Here is a 23,563-nt window from a genome sequence, read left to right as displayed (position 1 = left end):
CCGCCGGGCCGCCGCGGCGGCTGCGCACCTGCTATATAAAGGGGGCGGGCGGGTACAGCGGGCTCTGACCCGCCGGCCGCGGCCCAGGCCCCGGCCCGGCCCCGCTGCCCGGGCTGGGGATGAGGCCGTCGCCGGCCGGGAGGGAGGGCGGCCGGCGGCGGCGAGCCGCGGGGGTTATGGCGGAGAGCAATGCAGACTGGATGGGCTCGCTGCCGGCGGCGTTGCGTACCTACCCGCTCTCCAACCTGGCCATCCCAGGTAGGGCGGGGCGGGGGCCGGGGCCTGGCCTCGGCGGGGAGGCCCGTGTGGTGGTGGGCCCTGGCGCTGAGGGGCGGCGGTGGTGGGATGCGGCCCCGTCTGTGTTCCCCGCCCCCCCCCCCCCCCCCTCAGCCGGGTGCTTACAGGTGCTGGGGATGTCGCGGCGGGCTGGGCCCTCAGGTGTTTGCCCGGGCTGGGGGGGGGGGGCAGGTGTCGGCTTGAGCCATAGCAGCCCTGCGGGGGAGCCGCGTTCGGGGCCTGGGCGCCTGTCAGGGAGTAACAGTGGGCGGGAGAGAGGGCTTAATCTTCCGTAAATGTAACTGGGCGCTAGTAACCGCTTGACCTGTATGATTTCATTGGCTTTAGGAAAGGTAGCTGTGATCTCTGGAGGCCTTCTGTTAAGGTTGCTCAGGCTGCTTAAGCAAAGCTTGTTTATGTTCGTCCTAAGAACTGGGGGTTCCTCAAATTCAAATGTCTTTTATAGTAGAACCTGTGTATGGCTTGTCGGGGGAAACGTACAGCATCTTTATGAAATAACCCAATGTATGATCTTACAGCGAAGGCACTAAGATACTGTAATTACTTACAAATTTTTCCCCCTTTCTAGCTAAAATTAAAAAAAACTAATGCATAGGTCCTGCACAGAGCTTCTAATTTAAGAACTTGGTAAGGGTAAGTGTCATTGCTTCTGGTTTGCAGATAGATAAACTGACAGATGGTGAAGACAACAGATGACTCTAAACTTAGGGAAAGTCAGCCTGTTCCTTTGTAAATGGCAAAAAAATCTAGTATTGCTTGTAGGTGTCAATAGGATTTCAGGGGCAACTACTGTAGGAGCTCATTCTGACACTGGATGTTAGACTCTGGTCTTCAGTGATACAGGCTTGATTTTCATGGTAGTGCCTTAGCTTGTCAAAACATTTTGAGGATGTGTTATATAGAGAATGTGTGGAGACACTTCCCCAGAAACAGAGTAAATTCCTTTATTACTTGAACAGCTGAAAAACAAAGTTGAACACAGAAGGGTGACAGAAGGGAGGTTTGGTGTTCATATAAAATTCAAGCAGTTGCAGATTTTAGAAATGCTGGCAAAGAAATCCTCCTCTGTTTCGCTGAACAGTAGTAAATCAACTATTTATTGCTGTAGCAACAAGGGGTGGGTGACACGCCCCTTAAGGGCTGTGAAATTTTGCAGAATGTTGTGATGTAGGTTGCATTAGGTACATTACCACTGTCCATCATCAAAAATAATAATCGCACAACCAGTACTGTAGCAGAGAAACAAAGGAAGTTTGTTGTTTCAGTAGTGCCATGCTGCTTTTCAAATGAGTAGTATTTCATGAGAATGGGTTTTCTGAAAGTGCTTGCAGCGTATGTTTATTTGTGGTCAAAGTTGGTGTATTTCCCCACCCCTTTCCTGCAAGCAGGGAAAAGACATGTGGGGTAGATGTTTTGGGGCATTTTTTTTATTATATTTTAGTCCAATGATTATCTTGCTGAAGTGGACTTTTGGTGTGCTCCTTGACAGCGCAGCCTTTTTGGAGCCAAGGTGGTGCTGCTAGCAGTGTGCGAGGAAAGGGTTGTACAGAACAGGTTGCAGTTCAGGTGTCCGTTCACAGATACTGAATAGCAATGAAGGCCAATGCTGTCATCAAAAGAGATGAAATGTAGGCTTCAGGACAAATGAGAAGCATTTTTGTCTGTGCTTTAATACCTGTGTGCACATATGACAGGTGTGGCCTGCTTTTTTCCGTGTCTCTGCATGCATTTGTGTGGTGTGCTGGAGCAATGGACTCAACTGTTTTCTGTTTCTCAGACATTTTTTTGTTTGTTTTCCACTTGCTCTTTGTAGGAGCAGAGATGTAACTGTAGGAGTTAAAACAAGTTTTAAGGCTTCAACTTAAAATGAAGTCAACTTGGTATTTGGCAGTCTCATTGCAAAAGACTCCTTCTCTCATGATATTGCACAGCAAACATCATCTCTTTTGCTTGGACAAGAACACTATATTGGTTCAGCATTTTGCCTAGATTTTTTTCAATAGAAACAACAGAAGCTCAAACTTTACAACTTCTACAACTGATTGTAGCCAAGCTTTGGAGGGTGACCCTGTATTTTTCGGGGTCTCTTTCTCTCCATTTTGAGCACAGAGTTAAACCAATGTGTAAACATCAAACTAGTGTACTTATGAAATACCCACCTGAAACATCTTAAAATGTCATCAACTTACATGCCTACAATATAGTCAACAAAATTAACCACCTTCAACAAATACTGACCTTGTGTGAAACTGTTGAGCCTTTTCTCTTAATTATACTCCAGACTAATCCTCTTTGAGTGTGGGCTTAAAAATGAACTCTTAAAACACTTCAGTTGGGAACGTGACCCTTGGCAGAGTATTGTGTAGTAGTAGTTTAATCTCAAGCTGGTTTACTTTAAATGATTTAATGAAATAATGTATGACTGTGACACTTTGGTTGTCTCTTGATCTGCATCTGTTTTCTTATTTCCCCCCTGAGAAATGCAACACAAGAAAAAGCTGCTGAGCTCTCGCTGATCTGCTTTCGAAGTAAATCAGTTATTTAAAGAATTCGCTGGAGAAGCCTAATCTGTTTTTTGCTTGTACTGGCATACTGATAATTCACAGCATTGTGGCATGTCCAATTTGTACTGTTTCATTTTATCTACTTTCCTAAATAATTTCTGCAGTATCATAACTAACTAGGTACTAGAGTCTGAGAAATATCTCTACTTCTGAAGATGCAGCACCACTTTCCAGTTTCTTCAGGCCTCTGCATGAATACTTACATTAGGATGGGTGAAATGCTTTTTTGTCTCAAGATCTAGTTTCTAAGGTCGTGATAAGCTTGTCCCTGGTGTTTTGAGACAGCAAAGCAAGCTAGCAGATGTTTGTGTATTGTTTTATCAGTCCAACCTCCAAGGTGCTGGATGAATGTGATGAGCAGAGGCAGTTCTGTTTTCCTTTGGGCCTTGGTAATAATGTGTTTACTTAATCCTGTGAGGGCTAATCTATTTTTTAATAATACAAGCCATGGTGTAAGGGATACTACAGTTTTTGATCAAATTGTATCCCTAGACTGGGTCCCTGTTCTGGTCAGGATGGTTAGCTGTGAGTTTTTCCCCAGTGCTGATATTCTTTGTCTTCTGGGAGAAATTTATAATCACTTAGTTAAGGATCTACTGCTTCTTGCAGGAGCACCTGCAATACTTACGGGTGCCCTTTCGTAGTGTAAGTAAGCTAATGAAATGCTGCTGTCCCCTGCATTCCCTCTTGTACTCCTGCAAGTATGAATGAGCATGTTCAGTGGTGGAAAGCTTTTCTGTGTTGATGGTTTAGAAGATGTTTTTTTTCTTTATGGAGAAGTGGTTCCTATCAGAAAAGCTTCCTGAAACAACCCTTCATGGGATTGGGCAAACAGCAGGGTGGGTGCTGGAGTGTGTGGATGTCCTGAGGGAACATGGAGGTTAACCTGGTGTGTTGTGGTGCTGCAGATATTTGTAGGAAGGAACAATTGGTTGAATGGCTGTGTTAAGAAACACAGGTGGTGATATTTTCTTGCATGTAGCTTTGGCGAAACACCTGCTATTAGTAAAAATGAAGCTTTGTTGGGGAACAGTAAATTTGAATCTGAACTAAGTTCAGTTTGACTTGGAATCACTGGAGAAGAGAGCTGAAAAATAGAAAATTTGGAAAAATTAAAATGCTTTACTTTGGCACTTAAAAGGCAACTCTTGTAAAAAAGCATACACCAGTGCTTTTGTCTTGGAGGATAATTTTTTTTTTTAAATATAAATGTTCATGCTGTAGATCAAATCTTGTACACTTAAGGCTAAGAAATCTAAAGTGGCTTTTTTGCCACCAAAAGTTCATTTTTTCAGGTGCTGGTACACCTGGAGCTGAATGTCAGGCTAGGTAGGATGCTGCGCTGCTGTGGAATGTGCGGGCAGGGCAGCCTGCCCCTCTGGGGTGAGGTGGGGTAGCTCTTCAGTCGTGGCTTCTGCTGGTGCACAGAGCCTTTTCTGTCTCCTGGTGATCCCAGATGGTGCGTTAGCTCTCCCTCCGCAAGTATGTGGAGGGATGGCCAGGATCTCATTTTGAAGCAATGCAGGGCGATTGGAGCTTGGAGCTGTTCCTGCCTGCATCAGGCTGGACAGTTGGTGGGGAGCTGCCTGTGGGGTGCTGGGTTGTAGGTATCTAGAGCTGATGGAAGAGTTTTACAGTTCCAGAAGCATTTTTTAAGAGAAAAATCATATTGGCTCAAATATGGCTAAAATAAGATCGTACTGGAGAGTTGAAATGATTGTTTAAGAGTCTTTAATTTGACTGTTCACTGATCTGAGGAGCTATGTGTCCCTGGCCTTCTAAACTTGTAAATTTTTGTCTTCTGCTGCAAACTACAGCACTAGTCAATCTGCTCAATTCACCCTTTGTAACACGCACTCTTTTAATTAACTTTCTAACCAACTTCTAATTGAATAACTTTCCATCTTTTGTTCATGGTACTGTCAGTATGACTGTGGCCAAAACTTTCAGTACTATAACATGCCACTGTTTCTGCCCTTCTCTGAGAAGATCACCCCAAAAGCCTGAGGCAGAAGCCTAATGGTTTTCAGCTAAGTGATCAAAGTCCTATGAAATGATCAGCCCTGGGAAACAAAGCTTTACAAATACAGCTAGTAAGCAGTCTTAATGAGGAGCAGCCCTACCAGCGAAGCCTGTAGTTAAGCCTAAAGGGGGGATACAGAGCACGGAGGGTTGAGTTTTCTGTGATGACAAGCGGCTGTGGATGAGTGCATCGTGCTGTAGCGTGACTGCTGGGTGCTTGCTGTGCTCATGTGTTGGGCATGTGGGGAACACCGGGAGCTGGAGGGACCCTGGGTATCTCCTGTGCATCTCCCCACCCTGGGCTCCAGCCAGCTCTGCTGTTCTGACAGTCTTGACTGTTCACCAAAAGCTCTATGGGCTTGTTTGTCTTTCAGTTGGCCAAGCAGAACTGAAGTGGTTTTTCAAAGAAGCAGCAGTCCTGTCTAATTAAGAACTGGCTACTAGGATCTTAGTAATTTGGTATATTTTTCCCCTTTTTGCTTGCATGACCCTGAGGCAAGCTGCTGAGCTTGCTGATGCTGTGGTTTTGTTATTCCTTTGTTCATGAGCTGGTGTGCACTATGGATGTGCCTTCTGAGAGGGGAAGCAGTGGTGAGCTTGAGGTTGCATCCTCCTTCCAAACAGTTCTCCTCTGGAGTCCTAATGAAAAGGATCATTGAGTCAGCTAAACTGGCCATCTGTTGGGTTAAAGCTCGAAGGGAGGAAGTGTATAAAGTTAATGTTCTGATTCACCGAGCTCTATTTTCCTTCCCAGTTTAACTGGCGTCTACCGATCAATGAGGCAGTAACCATTAGAAGAAAACACTGCATTAAGTATGGCAGTGTTGGATATGATTTGTAAATGTAGAATTTTCAGGATGAATTTTTCCTGAAAGGACAAGTTATTTTACTACCTTGGTAGTCTGCTTGATTGTAGCAGCAAATCTCAGTTCTTACAGAGAGGCTATTAAACTAGCTGGACTGCTATAGTGATGAGAACATCTAATGGAGGTTGTTCCGCTCTTCCTAAGTAGCACGATATTCCCTTTGTATGTCCTTACATGAGGAAAACTGATGTGACCAACACTGGATCTATGCAGAAGTTCCACTGGAAAGCCAGCCTTAGATTTTAGATGATAGTAGACCTTTTAAAAAGGGAAATCCTGTTTAGCCAAAACCAAATTGTTCTTGAAAGGCCACAATTTTATTCAGTTAGTTTATGAAGATCTTGACTATTTTTTTAAATTGGGAAAAACATTCTTCCTTTTTTATTAAAATCTGTGACCTAGAGTGACTTGCCTGCTTGGTGAATGAGTGCAGGAAACGCTAAAGTTCTACTTCAAACAGAGAAAAACAATCATAATGATACAAATGGTTCTGTCTCCTGTTTTGTGTGACCGTTCCAGTTTGCCTTCTCTTCCAGAAAGGATGTAAAAAGAGGGAAAAGTACTGTGTAATGAAAACAAGAAAACATTCCCTTAGAGCCTTCTCAGAAAAGAATAAACAATTGGTCCACACATTTCTGGTAGTCACAGAAGAGGAATATAGGGTTGTAAACAGAAGGGGTTTTACTTTGAGCGGGTGGATCCATCCGGACTTTGAAATAGTAAAGTACTGCCACTTTCTGCTTTCCCAGTGCAGGCAGCTGAAGCTGCTGATAAATGGGAAGCAATTGCTACAGCAGAAAAAACCAAACCCTTACTGGCAATAACAGATTTCTCCTGGCTGGAAAGAAAAGCCAACTACCATGTGGTATGGTCTGATGCTGTTCTTAAGTAGACTGTTCTCCCTTTCTATTTGTACCCCTTTTATTGCACCCCCCCTCCACCTCTCGCCCTGAAAGGGGCAGTGGGGGAAGTCAGGGTAATTCTTTGGTAGGGAGAAGAGGTTTTCCTAAGAGGATTTGGTGTGCGCTAGGCTTTGTGCTCCCTAATGAGACTGCATTAAGAATACCTAAAGGAGTCTTTTAAGATTCTACTAAAATACAAATACTTATCTCAATAGTTTTAGATAATTAGTTATCAATAGGATGTTTATTATTTCTGCCTTTCCTCCTTTTGATGGGCAAGTTGATATGAACTATTTCATTTGCTTTTCATTAGTGAAGAGCTTTAAAAATGTTAATCTTTTGATTAGAAAATCTGGATTGCTAATGACCCTGGATGACCTCAGGATTCAATCCTGAGGACTTCTGGGATTTGAGAGGCACTTTTGTTCATCCCATATTTTTCTCATTTCTGGCACACACAGGACATTTGGTTTAGAAGAACATTTGTGAGCTAGCGCTTGCATCCCGTGTTTTTTGGAACTTGATTACTGTGCTTCTAGATGTCTTTGCTTAGCAAGCATTACATAGCTGTGTCATGTGTGGTGTTTTGTAATATATGGGGAATGTATTTTGTCTAGTGAGCAAAGCTTGCTTTAAGAAGTTTGGCATTGCTATAGCGGGGGTGATTCTTTGTCCATAAATGACCCTTTAATGCTTTTAGGGGGTTGGTACAGCATGTTGACCTTGCTGCTTATGAATGTTTAACATCATGTAGGAGGCTTTCTTGCACTCTTTCATCACATTAATATTCCACTGATGTGAAGACCAAACCAAATTACTCCAATCTAGTTAAAATTACTGGCAGTGCAGTCCTCTGCCCTTCTGCTTTCATTTACTGTTTCTTGATTAGCCAGACTTTTGCAGAAAGTGTCTAACTGCTACTTCAGGCTAGTCTACAGCCTTGCAATGAGGGAGACTAGCAACAGGCTAGAAAACATGCTTGTATCCAAAGAAACCACAGGAATTCTTGTCTTGTTTTCAAGTAATTGGCAGTGCACAAACATCTTCTATGTTGGAAGATGCTCCATGCTTTTCATGCCATATAGTCATGTTTTTAACACCTTATGAAGGTAAATGTCCAAGTTTGCTAAAGGACCCCAGGACTGGTGAGGTGATGCTCATTCCATTCCAATTCCTCCACTGCAACTGTATATGCCAAAAGTGCTGATGTGGGAACAAAAGATAATACAGCATGATATAGCTAGTAATTGTTGAAATTCAAGGCTTAATAACATTCTGTTGATGAGTGTCATTTGTTTGAGCTACACCATAGGTTAATCTGACTATCTATGACTAAGTAACATGACAAATAGGCACTCTGGAAAGTTAGACTTTGCTGCAGATGTGATGACAAAAGGCTGCTTTTCTAACAATTAGCACAAAGGCTTCAACAAAAAAAGTCATCCTGAACAGTGAAATACAATCTATTTAACAGACAAATTGAATTGTGAAGTGATATGTTTAACATACAATTAACCTGAGAAATTAGTGAAAGGAGGAGAAAAAGAGGTTTAAAGATATGAATAAAAATCAGCAATTGCACTTACTGGGATAAAATGAAGAGGATTATCAATCACTTTAACAATCTGGTGTCTGAAAGATACCTCTTTAATACTGTTCTAACCATACTATAGGCTTTGATAGTTAAATATCTGTGCATTTGATGGGATGGCTGCTGTCCTTGAAGCTTCTGGTCCTTGTCAGATGAAAGGCATGAAGCAGCCATTGTTACTCTTAAGACCTGCCAGCTGATTAGCAGTCCCCTGTTTTTTTTCTTTGACTGTGCAAACTTTCATGCTTAAATTTAATGTTTGATGGAATGTTTGTTGAAAGCAATTGGCAAATCATCTCTTTGTTTTATTTGCTGTACCTAGCTTGGTTTAAGGGAGGGCTGAGTGCCGGACTGATGCTATGTCACTGGAGCAACTCTGAAAGGTTTGCAGTCTGAATGCTAATCTGGTCTCCTGTACAGTGACTCAATAAGTGTGCTGCATGTGCAACAACATGCCCTTGAGGCAGTTCAGACTGGGGTTCTGGCCTCTGTTCCCCTAAAGGCCAATGGAAGCAGTTTCATGGCTTTTCTGTGCCTTCTGATTTCTCGGTCTGTAAGATGGAGGTTTTAAATACCTAGGTTTGTTCATTGCTTTGTTTGCAACAGGTTTAAGGAATTGATTTATTGAATGAATGTAGAGTGTTGTTTGTATTTAGCTTGTCAGGTATCATCTGAAATGTCTTGCTGACAGGACTTTTTGAGGGTTTTTCTTGTTTCCTGAGAAAAGGGGTCAGTATAATTTGGGAAGATGCATGCCATTTGGGTGGCAGGGAACACAGACCATGAAGGATTTCTTACATATGCAGAAGGCTTTTTTGTGTGCGTTGGTATGAGAGTTTTGTGATGCTTGGTCTGTTCAGGAGCTGCCAGCCCCCTGGCTGTTACTGTACAGTGTTAGACCATCTGAGTGTCTTTGGATGTTCTTGTGTTTTAGACATGAGTTGAGAACATGGTTAGCAGCTCTTGTGCTGAGCTAACAAAATGAGCTGGTCTGCTCCATGCTTCTGGTGCAGGCTGTCCCTTGCCTTTAATTTGTAGAGCTGGATGGGTTTAGGTTATGCTTTTTCAAAAAGAAATCATGCTGTATCAGCAAGTAGCCTGGCTCCTGCTGTAGCTGCAGAATGGCTAGGCCTTTGATGGAGTTTAAGGGTAGAGCAAAGGAGAACAGGGATTATTTTGACATCATGATGTGATCAGTTTAGCATGTAGCTTAATTTCACAGCTAAGCTATATTAAAAGTCAGTGGCTGAGCTGGTAGCATAACACAACAGTCTTAAATTAAAGAAGGGCCTGGTGGATGACGTGGGGCCTCACCCAGCTCTTACTCCTCAGCCCAGCAAGTATCCAGTGTTGTTGATTCAGGTTTTCAGTTTGCTTTTTTCTCTTACCAGCATAAAAATATTCTGGGTCCAGTTTTGGCCTTGGTATTTCTCACAGTTGGTGGCTGGCCTTCTGTAAATGACCACTGAATCTAATTGAATTTCTACTGTGTCTTTCCAGCTTCGGTATTGATGATGTTCCCCTGTGCTCCTTAGGAGGTGGTCTTCTACCAACTGTGGAAAGGAGAGCTTGTTTTTTACATGTTCCAGTTCATGTTCTGCTTGGTTATATTTAGGTGTACATGTTGAGTTCGTTGTAAATGAGAAGGTCAATTTCCTGGGCTTTTAAGCAGAGCAACAAGGCAGGAATTCTAAGGATCTTTTCTAACTATGGAAGAATGTCACATACAGTTTAGTTTGTTCAAACAGCAGCTGTCCTGTTAATGAGTGTCGTTCTTAAAGTATGCATTGAGAGAGTTGCAGTGTGCTTGTGTCTTGTTTTCCCTGTCATTGCTTTCTAGAGCTAGAAATAGAATTTGGCTTGTGATAGTGGAAGGAAAAATCAGTTATTGTATCGTTAAATGTGTGGCAATCTGCAAAGGAAAGGCTTTTGTAGCTGTAAAGTATGTGATTAGACTTAAGGAAACAAGCTGTTTCTTGGCTCAGATTTGCTTAGACAACTCGAGTTGACATATATTTAATGCCAGATAAAATTGTCATTCCTTCGTAAATCAGATTTCAGTGATGCTGTCTGAGGGAGCATAATGGTGTGAGTGACTTTGGTAGACAGCTCTCTAGAGGATGCTGCACAGTCTTAGTTAAAATGAAAATAAAATGCTACTTTACGGCCTTATTCTAGCATGTTAAACACTTTTCTCAGTGACCTAAATAGAGGAGGAAGTCAAAACGGATAGAACTGAGAGCTTAAACCCAAACAAACACCCACACAAAGAAAAGCAAAAAACCCCATGACTTCTTTGTGCTAAGTGACTTGTTCAGAGGCAGAAGACAAGCCCCTGGTGATTGAGGTCTTCTTTCCAAATATTGAGGAAGCTTGAAAGGCTCATTCTGCTGTATGGGGAGGTGTATGAAACTCAAACATCTGTGAGCTGCAGCTTGGGGTATGAGTCAGGCCTTACATGGCTGCTTCTGAAATGTCTTCACTAGATGTTTGATCCTGTATTTTGTTTGGGGTTGCACGTTTGGAGGTAGGAAAAAATCCAGGTGTCACTTCAAAAATGACAGTTACTTTTTGATGTAGCTTACTGTGACAGGTACTAAGTAGCTTCTTAAGCTGACATCTTTTAAGAACGCCTCTTCTGTTACATGTCACTTATTTCTAGAAAACTGGATGGAAAGCCTCATAAGAGGCAAACTTCTACGAAGACGGGAGAATTCATGGATGGTTGATCAGAACTAGTTTGTGTTCATTTATACATCTGAAAACTAACCTTTACAGTGGTTCTTCAGTACTTTTGAACTAGTTGAAATTCCTGAGAGAGTGCGTTTCAGGTTGTTGTGCACTGATGTTTGGTTTGCATGCAGTCTGTTCTTCCATCCATCATTTAAAAATCCTGACAGGATAATCCAATTGAGATCGTAATCTTGTTTAGAGCTGGGACCTTGCGTCACAGGAAATGCATCAGTCTCCAAGTGGGTGCCAGTACACAAATAAAAGGTTTGGGTGAAGGAGGTTGTGGATGCCTCAAATGATGTCTTAAAATTGGAAATGACAAATTAGAGTTTAAGAGTTGTGGACTGAGAGCAGGAAATTCTAGAGAAGTACAGTCCTGGGTGCAGGGATAAGAACCCTGTGGCATGCAAGAAGGGAAAATGCAAATGACAGCAGCATGGTGCAGGGTCACTGTACCCCAGGGCAGCTGGAAGAAGAGTTGCTTGTGGTGACTAGGGCGAAGATGCTTTCCCTGCACTTCAGCAAGTGGGTGGGATTGGGCTTGATGGGGAAACTTAGTTGCTGTCTTGAAGAAAAAATGGGAGTGGGACTGTTTGAGCTCCTGTAGTGTTTTTTTTCCTGGCTGGGGCTTCACAGGGAAATCATGCCTGGAGCAGCTGCACCTTCTTGGCAAGAATGCTGGTGCCTGGTGTAAATTATTAGAAACTCCTGGTAAACCTCAGTCTGTGGCAAATCGGCTTCTGCCTGTCTTTGCATTGTACCAGAGCAGAATAAAACAAACTGAGATACGCTGCCCTATTACTCTTTGTTCTGATACTCTTTTATCCAAGCTAGGGATATTTAATTGACTCTGAGGCTGTTCCTTTGAAGGAGGTTTATTTCTCAGTTCTTCTATTTAGTATTGAATTTTCAGTTGGAGGTTTTTTCTAGTAAGCTCAAATTTTATACTGGAAATGCAGTTTCTCTGCCAAGATATAGGCTGTATTACAGGAGCTTTGTCAGGCCTGCATTGTTTTGGCAGGGACTGATGGTTTTGATTGGGGATGTCTTTTTTTTTTGTTGAATTTCATATTCACTATACCTGTATCATTCAAAGGCACTGCCAGGCAAAGGATGTATTTGTGAACTTGGTAGTAACAAGCATGCTACACAGCAACTGGTGGTGTCCTCGATTGTTCCACCTCCAATTTGAGCCAGCTGTTGCTTACAATTTGAACTACTAATTGTTTATTTAAACATCTTGGGGCTGAAGTGAGATGTACTGGTAAGCCATGTGCATGTCCAAATACCTCTGTCCGTCACATGAGTAAGATACCTGTTCAAAGTGTATTGGGTCCTGGTTGGATTTACCAGGTAGAATGGAAATAGAGCCTCAGATTCTTTCAGTGAAGCTGGAGTCTCAGACCAAATCAGTGATGTACCAGGCTCTGGGAAAGCATTAGAGGTAGATTGATAGTTTGTAAATTAAGGAAGGTTAGCAGGAAGCTTCCCTTTACTGTTGATGCTTGTCTTATGGTCATTGTTTCCAGAGCGCATGGAAATTGCAAGCTTACGCAAGCAAACAGTTCAGACAGAACCTTAAGCATAGCTCTTGTAGAGTTAGGGAAAACTGAGGTGTGAAGGGTAGTCTGAAAGAGCTACGCTCAAGTGTGAGTCTGCGACCCTGTCATGTGTGTAGAACTCTTCAGTTTGTAGGAGACATGGGTATATGTGTTTTGGAGGAGGCTGTTTTCTCAAATGAAGTATTCTTCTCTCTTGTTTCCAGGGTCACATGATTCTTTCAGCTACTGGGTTGATGAAAAATCTCCTGTGGGACCAGACCAAGCTACAGCTATCAAACGTTTGGCCAGAATTTCTTTGGTTAAAAAGATCATGAAGAAATGGTCAGTGACTCAAAACCTGACTTTCAAAGAGCAGTTGGAAGGTGGGATCCGCTACTTTGATCTTCGTGTATCTTCCAAACCTGGGGAAATAGGACAAGAGATCTACTTCATACATGGCTTGTTTGGCATCAAAGTATGGGATGGGCTGAAGGAGATTAACACCTTTCTTGAGCAGCACCCCAAGGAAGTAATCTTCTTGGATTTCAATCACTTCTATGCAATGGATGACAGCCATCACCACTTCCTGATCAACAGGATCCAGTCAGCATTTGGATCCAAACTTTGTTCTGTTGAATGTGTAGAATATGTGACGTTACAGTACATGTGGGAGAATAAACATCAGGTAAGGAAAGGATGGGTAATGTTTTTCAAGCCCAAAGGTTAGATTTAAACAGAGAAGCTGTTTGTGGTTCCCACTCAGAGTATTGGACCAGGGGTGCTGCTGCTGGTCAGTTTAAAGCCTGCTTGGGCCTCCTTTGTGTGTATGTTTTCCTCTGTTCATTGCAGCTATGTACTCCCTCCATCCAAGGTGTGGCTAGGCTGTGTCCCTCTTCCAAGCATGTATCTTAAATAAATGATAGTGTCCTCGGGGCCTTGTGCTTCTTACAGAAGGCGTTCTCTCTGGAAGAACGTGTTGTGCTGACTTGTATTGGTGAGGACTTGATAAACTCTTGTCTCTTTGGCCAGTGTGAGGCATGTAAACTTTAACATGACTGAGGTGTGGCACAATTTCTTAGCTCCTTTGCAGCCATCCAAACTTAGTGGCAAGATTAAATGCTTCTTGCCTGTGGCAGCTGCTCCCATGTGTACATACAGAGAACAGGGTTTCAGCAACAGCATGTAATTCTTAAACTGTAAAGTACATGAGGCTTTAAGGATTTCCTCTGAACATCAGCTGTCAGTGCTAGGGTCCAGAATGAACCATGTGTAAGTTTGGGTGTTAATCAAGAATTGCATTATCATGCTGTCCTCCTATAGGCAATCCCCTTACAAGTCGTAAAATGTTGACTTTCAATTACCAGAAGATTTTGCTGACGGCAAGACTTTGGCATCTCGTGCAGTAAGTGAGGGTGGAATGCCGCTATGCCAGTCAGCCCAGTATGCTCTAGCCACTCAATGGGAGTTCCACAGAATATGGCAGGGCTGCTAAAACCCTTAACTTCAACTACAGCTGTAATAGTCTCTGACAGTGCTTTGAAATGCTTTTGAGCCGAAGTCTTTGAATGACATTTCAGTATACTCCTGGCAACTTCATCATTTTAAACTGACCCCTAAAGCCTGAAGCAATCCTGTCCTCACAGCTAACTAGAATGATCTCCATCTTCTTTGGCAATAGTGCAACAATTTTACTGACACATGTGACTCCAGAGCAGCAGCTCTTTGCATGGTTTACTTTTCACTGCTATCTAGCTGCAGCAGCACCACATGAGCATAAACCAGTGCAACATGCTGTTTAGATATAAATAACCTAGTTGTGAATTTTATTTATTTTCTCATTTTTCTTTATTCTGTTAGGTTCTCATATTCTACCACTACCCTGTGTATCAGGAATACTCCTTCCTGTGGCCAGGTAATAAAATGCCAGCACCATGGGCTAATACAACCAACGTGCACAAACTGATACAGTTCCTGGAGACCACTCTTGAGGAACGAAGTCGTTATGGAACGTTTCATGTTTCTCAAGCAATTCTCACACCTCGAGTGAGAACTATTGCACGTCATCTAATTCGTGGTCTGAAGAACACACTTGTTCATAGGTAAGGACTTGTTTTGATGTCTCAGTTCTTTATTTACCACATTTCATGTTGAAAGAGGCACTAAGTGAGTAAAACTATGAAATATTTGCTTAGAAAATAAGACTTGATGACAGCATGTAGTTTTGCCTCATTACTCTTGCTTGTGAGAGATATTTACAGACTTTAAAATAAAGAGGTTTTGAACATAATAAAGTAACAGGGTATATATGTAACAAAGTGTTTCCTGGTAATTGGAGCTCTTTCTGAATGTGATGTGATTTCATAAAACATGGGCTGGACCTGTTTGAAGCTGATAATTCCTTCCAGATTGGCTGAACTTGAATGGTGAGGGGGGAGCTTGTACCGTAGAGGAAAACTGCCTATTTGTGGGCTCAGTTTTGCGTTTGTCCATACAAATCTGTCCAGTAATTTCAGTAATGGCCAAAGATGTATGACCTGGGGCAGCATTTAATTTTGGGTGGATTTTACCAAAAATTAGATGAGCAATTAGACTTTTTTATACCACTGAGTGTTGTATAACAAATTTGTCCATGAGTAAGGTCATTAAAGGGGGATTTGTTTTGAGTTGCACAGAATGCCAGTGATTTTTACTTGCTTCAGTAATGTTGATGGCAAGACCAGAGTAAGTTCCATGTGGCTCTATTTTATGGCATTATCACCTTGTAGCCTGTTGACTAAAAATTGCCACAACTCTAACAGTCCTGGTGCAATCTGGTCTCCTGGCTCATCTTAATATTGCCTGTTTTGATGTCACTAACAGTTTTATCTTGCCATAATTCTGTTGAATTATAAATTACACTTTTATGGGGGGCTGCAGCTGGTCAAATTGATCAGCAACTGAGCTTAATATTAGGGAGTGGGATAAACACACATCTGCAGCAGCTGGGTGGTGTAGAAGTAATTATGGTAAGATTATTTTGAAGCCAAAGTGTAACTTTTTAGAAAGGGTTTTAAAGAAATGGCAAGTGTTTTGCCTTTTGCAGCTGAAAAAGTTGCTGATGGCAGGCAGGAAATTCCAGGTGGAAGTATAAATCGCGGAGTTCTCAGCCCTCCTTCCGGTTCACAGGCGTTGATCTGGCCCAAGGTCAGTAGCTCCGGGCGATGCTTGCCGCGGTGCGCTCGGGTCCCTCCGCTGCGCCGCGCCTGCGGGGCCGGCAGGCGGCAGTAGGGGGCGCTGCGGGGCTGTGACGGGGCTGCCCCTGCGGCTCACCGGTGTTGAAAGGGAAACTCAAGCTGAATTTCTGGCTTCAAAACTCGTAAAGGATCATCGAATCTCATGGAAGGGGTGAGCAGTTTTGTTTCAAGGGGCTCCTGACACAGATCTGGGCTGGAAGCTGCTGGAATCCTCTTTGCTCCAGCCCTTTCCCTCAGCCCCATCCTCACTGCTTGTTTGAAAGTAAACATAAAACGTAAACATAAAACAAACATAAACTAGATGCTGCTGTTTGCTAAAGCATGATTGCTCATACACATTTACACATGCAAGCTGATTTGTATGTGTAAGTCTCTTTGCAGTTCTGTGTAATGTCTGCCTTCTCATATGGAAATTTTGTCCTGAATGTGAATGAATATTTAAGTGTTCTTGAGCTCTTGCTAAAGGAGAAATGTACAACGGTCGTACTTTGCTGGCTGAAGTCTGGTGTGTCCCTTGACAGGGACAGTAATTATGCCTTCACTCAAGTTGTCTCTTTTTGATCTTGATGAGATTATTTTTTTCCTAGAACAGCAGATGTGGTGTCATTTTAGGTTTTCTGTTTTTTCTTCCCCATCCTGTTAGCTAATTCACTTGCCTACCATCTTCTTGTATAATTTTGTATGCATATTATGGCACTAATTTAAATAATTCTAACATACTTAGTCATTTCTCCAACTGCACTGAAAACCTTGGTGTTTGCATGCTTGAGTGCAAAAACTTGTGCAGACTCTTAGCTTGCACTCTGTCCAAGAAATGACTTGGAAATTCTACTGTGGGAGAAACTTCAACTCCATTTCGCTCAATTCCTGACACACCTCACCTTTCTCTGGTTAGTGATGTATGGTGGGATGTTCAACCTCTGTAGAGCTGAGGGCTCAGTTCAGGGTTTGTTTTCCCTGATCCTGTTGCTCTGAGTCGGTCTGGAGGCTGGAAGGAGTTTGGTAGTGCAGTGTGCTGCACCCCACAAATTCTTTCCTGCCCACCCTAAGGCAGAGGGGCAGGGGAGCATCTGGGGCCAGATACAGCCCTCCTTTGTGCTACACCGAAGTCTGCTGTGAAATTAAGCTTTCGGTTCAACAAACCAGGATGGAGGAAACTGTAGTAGTGCAGCATTAAATTCTGAAGCACAGTCTGCCCGGTGAATACAGAGTTCACAAATGTTTTGTATGCATGGTAGTTTAGGATGATGACTGACCAGTTGTTCTATTTGATAGTGATACTGAGAAATTAGAGACAAAAACTCTCGAATATGTGGTTTGGAGTGTTAGAAAGCAGGCATTCTTTATTTTCAGCACCAGATGCACCAGGGATGAGTTCCGCCCAGCATGCATACCAGCTTGTTCATTGTTTATCTTGATACGGCTGATCTATATGGATTAATGACATTTCTGAGAAACTATTAGCATATTCATTACAGTTCCATGAAGTACTTATTATATCTACACTTGCACTACACATGTGTGGTCTAATGGGTTGGGGGTCATCTGGTGGTTGTTGGGGGCATCTTCACTCTTCTTCATCTTCCTCTCTTCACAGCCTTCTCTTCTTCTGGCCATGTTTCAGCACTCTTGGGTTTGGACTAGTTTTTAGCAGAGTAGCTAAACCGTACAATGCAGCGTTCTACTAGTAGCTGAACTACATAATACAGCGTTGTACAGCTCTGCAGTGTCATGGATATGTAGTTGCAACATTCAGAGTTAAGCACACCGGTAAAATTCTTCTGGTACCAGGAGCTAATTGCCAAGTGCAATATGAAGTGCTCTTCTCATCAGCCAGTTGCATTTTTGGGTGCAGTCAGGACCTGATCACAAATATGAGAACATTTGTAACTGTGTTACATTTGAAATAAGTAGGACATGTATAGAGAAGACTTCTAAAATGTTCACCTCGTATTTCAATTTCTTTAGGAACCTGCCCATGATTTTGAATTGGGTGAAAGCACAGAAGCCGGGTGTTATGGGCGTGAACATCATTACATCAGACTTTGTGGAGCTGGTTGACTTTGCTGCTACAGTTATTGCATTAAACGACCTCCTTCTAGAAGAGGATGAATCTGCAACTAAATCCTGATTGCTGTGTCCCACTTGTGCTCCTCAGCGGACATCTTCAGACTATGCTAAATGTTTTGTTGAAGTGAAATCTATTGTAGTCTGTTTATTTAAAAAAAACTTTTCTGGAGGAAACTTGGTTAGCCATCACGTACAGGCAGGTCCCTTCTCCCAGTGCTGTCTGAGTGCTGCTGTGTGTCTGTCTGTGGCTACGTGTTGGACTTAAGTTATGCACACATCTGCTGCAGTCTGGTGTGGTGTCTGCCTGCCAGCAAGGGGCTGGGCTGGCCTCCACAGCAGATGTACCCGATTACGGTGTGTGTCTCCCCGGTGACTGGACCCCCAGTGCCCTTGTGTGTGCATCCTGCTTGTTTCTCGACACCAGGGCCTGAACCAAGGATCGCTGCTGCTGAGGGAGCAGCAGTGTGACCAGGCCAGCTGAGAAGGTATTGTTCATGGGCCACCTCAGGCATAGCTGGGCTCAGCTGGGGGCTGCTGCTGTATTCATTACCCTGTTTTAGACACTACCTCTGAGCTACTTGAAGAAACAATATTACCATTGTTCAGGGGAAAACTTACACTGTGTTGAATATATGAACTGTCCTTTGGGCCCGAGAGGCAAAGGCTTGGCACACTGCCTCTTTGGACTCCAAACTTCTTCTGGACCTCTTTATTTTACTGTAACATATTTATTGCAGCCATGTTTATAAGTGTGTTTCTTTTGGCATTAATGTCGATAATATTTCAGTCCTCAAATCACGAGGATTATAACTCAAGTCTGAACTCCTGTTGAGACCTTTAGGAAACCACAACACAACCTTTCTCTTCCGCTTGCTGATCATGTGTTTTTTCCATCCACTGAGTTTTCTTTGAGGAATGACACTGATGGCCTTTCTCTGGAAGGAGTAGGGCTAAGTGGGAGTTTGCATAGATGTGAAGGACTGGAGCTGACAGGGATTGCTCAAAACCAAAATATGACACTCTGATTTGCAATGTGATGGCAAATTCCAAAATTGGACCCAAAAGTTGTGTTTGTAGTCAGAGCCACAGCTATGGGGGAGAAACTTCCCCAGCCTGCACCCACTTGTGACAAAGCAAGCAACAGTCACACAAGCAGAGCCACTCATCAGTGCTGCTCCTTTCTGTTGTCATACTCATCTGTGTGTTGATTCACAACAAAACATGACCATGTGTGCTTGAGCCAGTGCAAGTCACACTGGTACTTGTCAGCACTTAATTGACTAGCTGATAGCAGTCCTGCAGTTTGATTTATCTTTTGTTTAAAAAAAAGTGACTGATTAGCAGATACTTGTCTGCTTAGTCATTCCTAAAGCAACTGTTGGTGCACTACTGAACTCGGTGATTATGATTTTTGTATTAATCTCTAAACTATTCATAATAGAATGGATTGTCTTTATAGGTATTTTATTCAAAAGAAAAGTGAGTCTCCAGATCTGTTTTTTTTTGTTACTGTATTCTGTGTCTACCATTCTGGTCTAACAGCTCAGAAAAATCTAAAACGTCTTTGCTTGCTTGTCATAAACTCTGAACTCAGGACAAATTTATCTAGAAGATCTACAAACCTTCCAGGTGAACCTTGGCCGAGTTCTGAGCAGACTGCAACCTGATTTATCTGCTTGTTGCATGATTTTCATTAGGGTTCTTCCAAATTTTAACTGAAACTTTTTGTAAGGGAATTGTGGGTGAGGGGGTGCCTTGTCTCAAGCTGTGCTTCTCCATTCATTTTGTTTCAGTGATGGGGGGAAATTGCAAAAATCAGGTGTTGGGAACTAAAGCTCAAATTTCTAGTTCAAACTTGCTTTGAAAACCCTGGCAGAAGGCTTTTATTTTCAGGGTTTTTTTTTTCTTGTCGATGAAACTGTTGGAACCTGTTTTGAGCAGTGATATTTTGTTTGCAAAGTTATTTAAAACACCTGGATTTTCCTGAGCTGAGTTTTGTTGACCTCCTCTTCTCAGTCCCAGCTGAAACTCCTGTGATAGTGTTAAATGTATGGGTTTGGTTTCAGTGGTCATTTAGCTGCAAATTCTTAGAGCTCAGAAGAACTCGTTTGAATGTTGATGAGGCAGAAGTGATAGGTTTGCAAAGCCTCCTGCTAGAGCTGGAGGACAAGGCGAGAAGGTGAGGTGAGTATGATGATTGCGTTTGACCCTTAATATATTTTGTACTGTATATATCTACCTCAGAAGAGATTTATTTGGCTTAACCAATACTCATGTTGTGCGTGCACAGCGATGACTGCTAGTCCAGTTGTATTTATTTGACTAGAGATGCGATGGTTGTAACTCAGGGCTTTGGTTAGGTATTTTTAAGTACCAGCTCAAGAAGTTTAAAGTATTTTCTGTTAGCTCTGGTATCTTGAAATAGGACAAAAGCATGCTAGGTGTTAAGAGTGTTAGCAGAGGGAAAAGAAATGGAAAATAACTTTAGAATTAATGATGAAGTGGGGGAAGAACTTCCGTACATTTTGCTTGTCTGAAGAGACTTGTGTGTCATTTCAGAGCAGTGCTCGGTGTTACGCCTCTGTGAGGAATCTGACAGCCTCCATAGTGAGTTGGGCAATTAACTGTCAGACACGACTGCCTGTGACAGAGTATCTCCTGTGGGTATCCTGGGCAGCGTTAGTGCTGATGTTTAGAATCGGTTTTAGGATAGTCCTAAACAATCCTAAACAAGACTACCCACCTTTCTTGTGTTACACATGATAGCCCGTTCCAAAGCTACCTGTATTAATAGGCTTGTGTCTCTGATACACCACCACAGCGTATCCAGATGCCCTGACCCTTTGTAAGATGCAAGCCATCTGGAACTGGACTTTGGGCCGTGGACTCTATTTTTCCAGCATTATAAAATTAAAAGGTGAGCTGGGCGGGAAGGGAGGGTTGAGGAAGTAGGGCAGCAGTTTGCATCCAGTGCCCACGCTGGAGGTGTGGCAGTGCTTAGCCAGGTTTTGGGCAGCAGAGTGGAGCAGGTCTGGCAGGTGAGTGACAGCGGCCACAGCTCATACTGGGAACTCTGCAGGGAGTGTAGCCGCTGAGCACCGAGCGGCCTGCGGGGTCGTGTGTGTATGGGCTTGAGGAAAATAAAGACTGGCATGAACGTGAGAGGAGGCCGAAGGTTTCTTGCTGTCGTAGGCCTGCACCTGTAGCATGGGGTGGTGTAGCCTTGCTTGTGTGTGCCCAGAGCAGCAGGGTCACTTGAACAGTCTACCTGGAAAACTCCCCCAGAAGAATTATGAGGACTTGACTGTTCTGTCGGTGCCGGGAGAAGAAAAGCCAGGAAACTAGCAGCTGCCTGAGGCAAAGTACCTACTTGAATTGCATGTTCTTGAATATTTACTTTTATGGTTTATTACAGATTCAGGTTACTTATACATTGTTTTATGACTGTTTCTCTTACTAATGTGCAATCACTGAATACTGAGCACACGGGTGGTACGCCTGTTCTGGCACGGACAGCTGCTGTGTGCAGTTTGAGGGCATACCTGTGGCTCAGGAGACCTCTGCGTGTATCCCTGATGGGAGAAGGTTGTGAGGAAGCATATGTGAGTCTTTAGTATCTTACTGTGTGCTCATAGGTGAAAACAAAGAGGAAATACTAGGTTTTGCAGACTGATAATCTCTCAGCCCCTATTTGGGAGCTGCTGTCCTAACATACTTAACAGCTGTGGAGCTGGGAGTTATAATGTTAATATTTTAAAATTTTTCTGAGAACAGAAGACAAATTCCTGCTGTCTAATTTTGGAATTGAAGGGATACCAACTTGTGTGTGTTGCTGTGATGGTGAGGATCCCGCTGGAGACAGTGCTGGCCAGGTGCCTTCCCGGGGTGCTGCAGTCAGTGAGGGATGTCAGACTGGGGGTCTCCAGAGCAGAAATACTGCAAAAAGGCCCCCATTCTGCTAAACAGACTTGTTGGAGCAGAAAGGAATAGTGGGAGAATAGTGTCTTTGCTTTGAACACATGCTGTTTTCTGCTGTGTTGGTACTGAGTATGTTGGAGTTCAAAAGCACCTGTACTGTAAAGCTGAGGAAGCATTTCTGAGCAGGGATTTTGGCTCCAACAGAAGTAGGGCATCTGCCAAGGTGCTAATCTATTTTTCTTATCTGGCTGAGCTTTTGGAAGTATTTGTTTTGTGTACATCTACCATCTAGTAGACCAGGGTTTGGGACTTCTATAGATAAATAGACAATGTTGCCATTATGGTTTAAAATCGGGTTACCTATGGAAGTCTGACCATGCATGTGACACCTGAGGTCTACTTGAATATGCGGTATTTCATGTGAAGTCTGTATGCAGTTTTAATCGGACTTTTATCTAGGCTTGAGCCTGTTGTTGCCAGTCCCCAATAAGCAAATTCTTTGGTCAGAGGACCGCTGTTTGGGGCAAAACTTCGGGCAAACTTTCAGTGGTTCTTTATGCACAGAGAAGTTGTCTGTGAGGAACAGAACTGACTCAAACTTCATTTGAAATTCAAATCTGGTCAAGCTGTAGTCCATTTGGCAGTGGGAAAGATAATTATTTTTTCCCATGTCTGACAGGAAATTTTTACTCCAGCTTAGGTTTTTGACTCAACAGATGGATAGAAGAGCCAGAGCATATGCTGAAGAGCAAATAAGTTTTATGCTAAGGACATGTACATTGGGCTAACTGTTAGAGAGTATAGTGATTTACTTAGTCACACCTTTCAATGATAATCCTATTTAGCTGTTTGATTTAGGTTGTTAAATTAGTCTCTATTATGTATTTGAAAAAATCAGTCCCACTACTTTGTCTTGCTGAAGTGTGTGTACTTCTCTGAGTGTGTTTATTTCCCTACAAGTCTTATCGAGTAGACAAGCTTTAAGTTTTTAATTGTAGGGGCTGGAATAGGAATGTCAGTTCCAGAACTGTTTGAATGTGATTATATCTTGTATTCCTGGATATCTGTGTTGTCGTTCATTAAAAACAGTACTTACCCTTTGTTAGGTCTGTGACTTTCCTCTGTATCTCACTTAAATTGAACTGCGGTATACTCTTAATTCTGAACAGTATTGTTCAGCACATCCTATATAAATTTTGATGGTTCTTTGATTTTCATCAGTGGCAAACGTATTTTGCGATTGGGTTTTTCTGTTTGTACTGTGGAAGGGAGCAGAGTGAAGAGGAGCTACCAATTCTCCATTTATATTTTGTGCAGTTTCTTCTTTCTCTTGACGAGTTTATGCTTTACCCATCTGTCCAATTCAGTTTTGTGAAACCAGGATGCCTCATCTGCACTGCAGATAAACTTGGGGTTGACAACTGTTTCTTTCTGCTTTACTCTGCATCTATGTCATTACGAGTTTTTATTCCTGAAAATAAAAGTACAACTTGAGTTAATCATCTTTGTGTGTTTTGCACTGCTGTTTTGATACATTATGATTACATTAGTCAGTTAACATCAGTTGAGCGCAGTTATTTTTCTGAGGCAGAATGGTGTGGTTGAAGGTTGTGGTTTTGAGGTGCTGCATCTTGTTGCACTTGTGTTCCTGGGCAGTCAGACCCGCATGACATGTTTATTTTTTAAGGTGTGCTGAGAATTTATCTGTGGAAGCCGTAGTGCGAAATGATTGGAAAACTGTATGCTTGCACTCACATACATGCACAGTTGTGTCTCTGCATGAATACGGTGGGATAAAAGCATGCTAGTGCATGCATCAAGTTGTA

The 23,563-nt window shown here is 42.7% G+C and overlaps 1 protein-coding gene across 1 annotated transcript; it reads left to right on the top strand.

Moving 5' to 3' along the window:
- Nucleotides 1–15: 15 nt before the first annotated feature.
- On the top strand, nt 16–23,236 carry PLCXD2 (phosphatidylinositol specific phospholipase C X domain containing 2). Its single transcript, XM_080375298.1, has 4 exons — nt 16–258; nt 12,741–13,201; nt 14,374–14,615; nt 17,718–23,236. Exons 1-4 carry the CDS (start codon nt 120–122, stop codon nt 17,878–17,880), a joined length of 1,005 nt encoding a protein of 334 aa, XP_080231424.1. The 5' UTR covers nt 16–119; the 3' UTR covers nt 17,881–23,236.
- The last annotated feature ends 327 nt before the right edge of the window (nt 23,237–23,563 follow it).

This window comes from Falco punctatus (assembly GCF_963210335.1).
Source record: "Falco punctatus genome assembly, chromosome: 2".
NCBI lineage: Eukaryota > Metazoa > Chordata > Aves > Falconiformes > Falconidae > Falco > Falco punctatus.
Note: the sequence above shows the minus strand (reverse complement) of the source record. Positions and strands in the feature narration are given on the sequence as shown.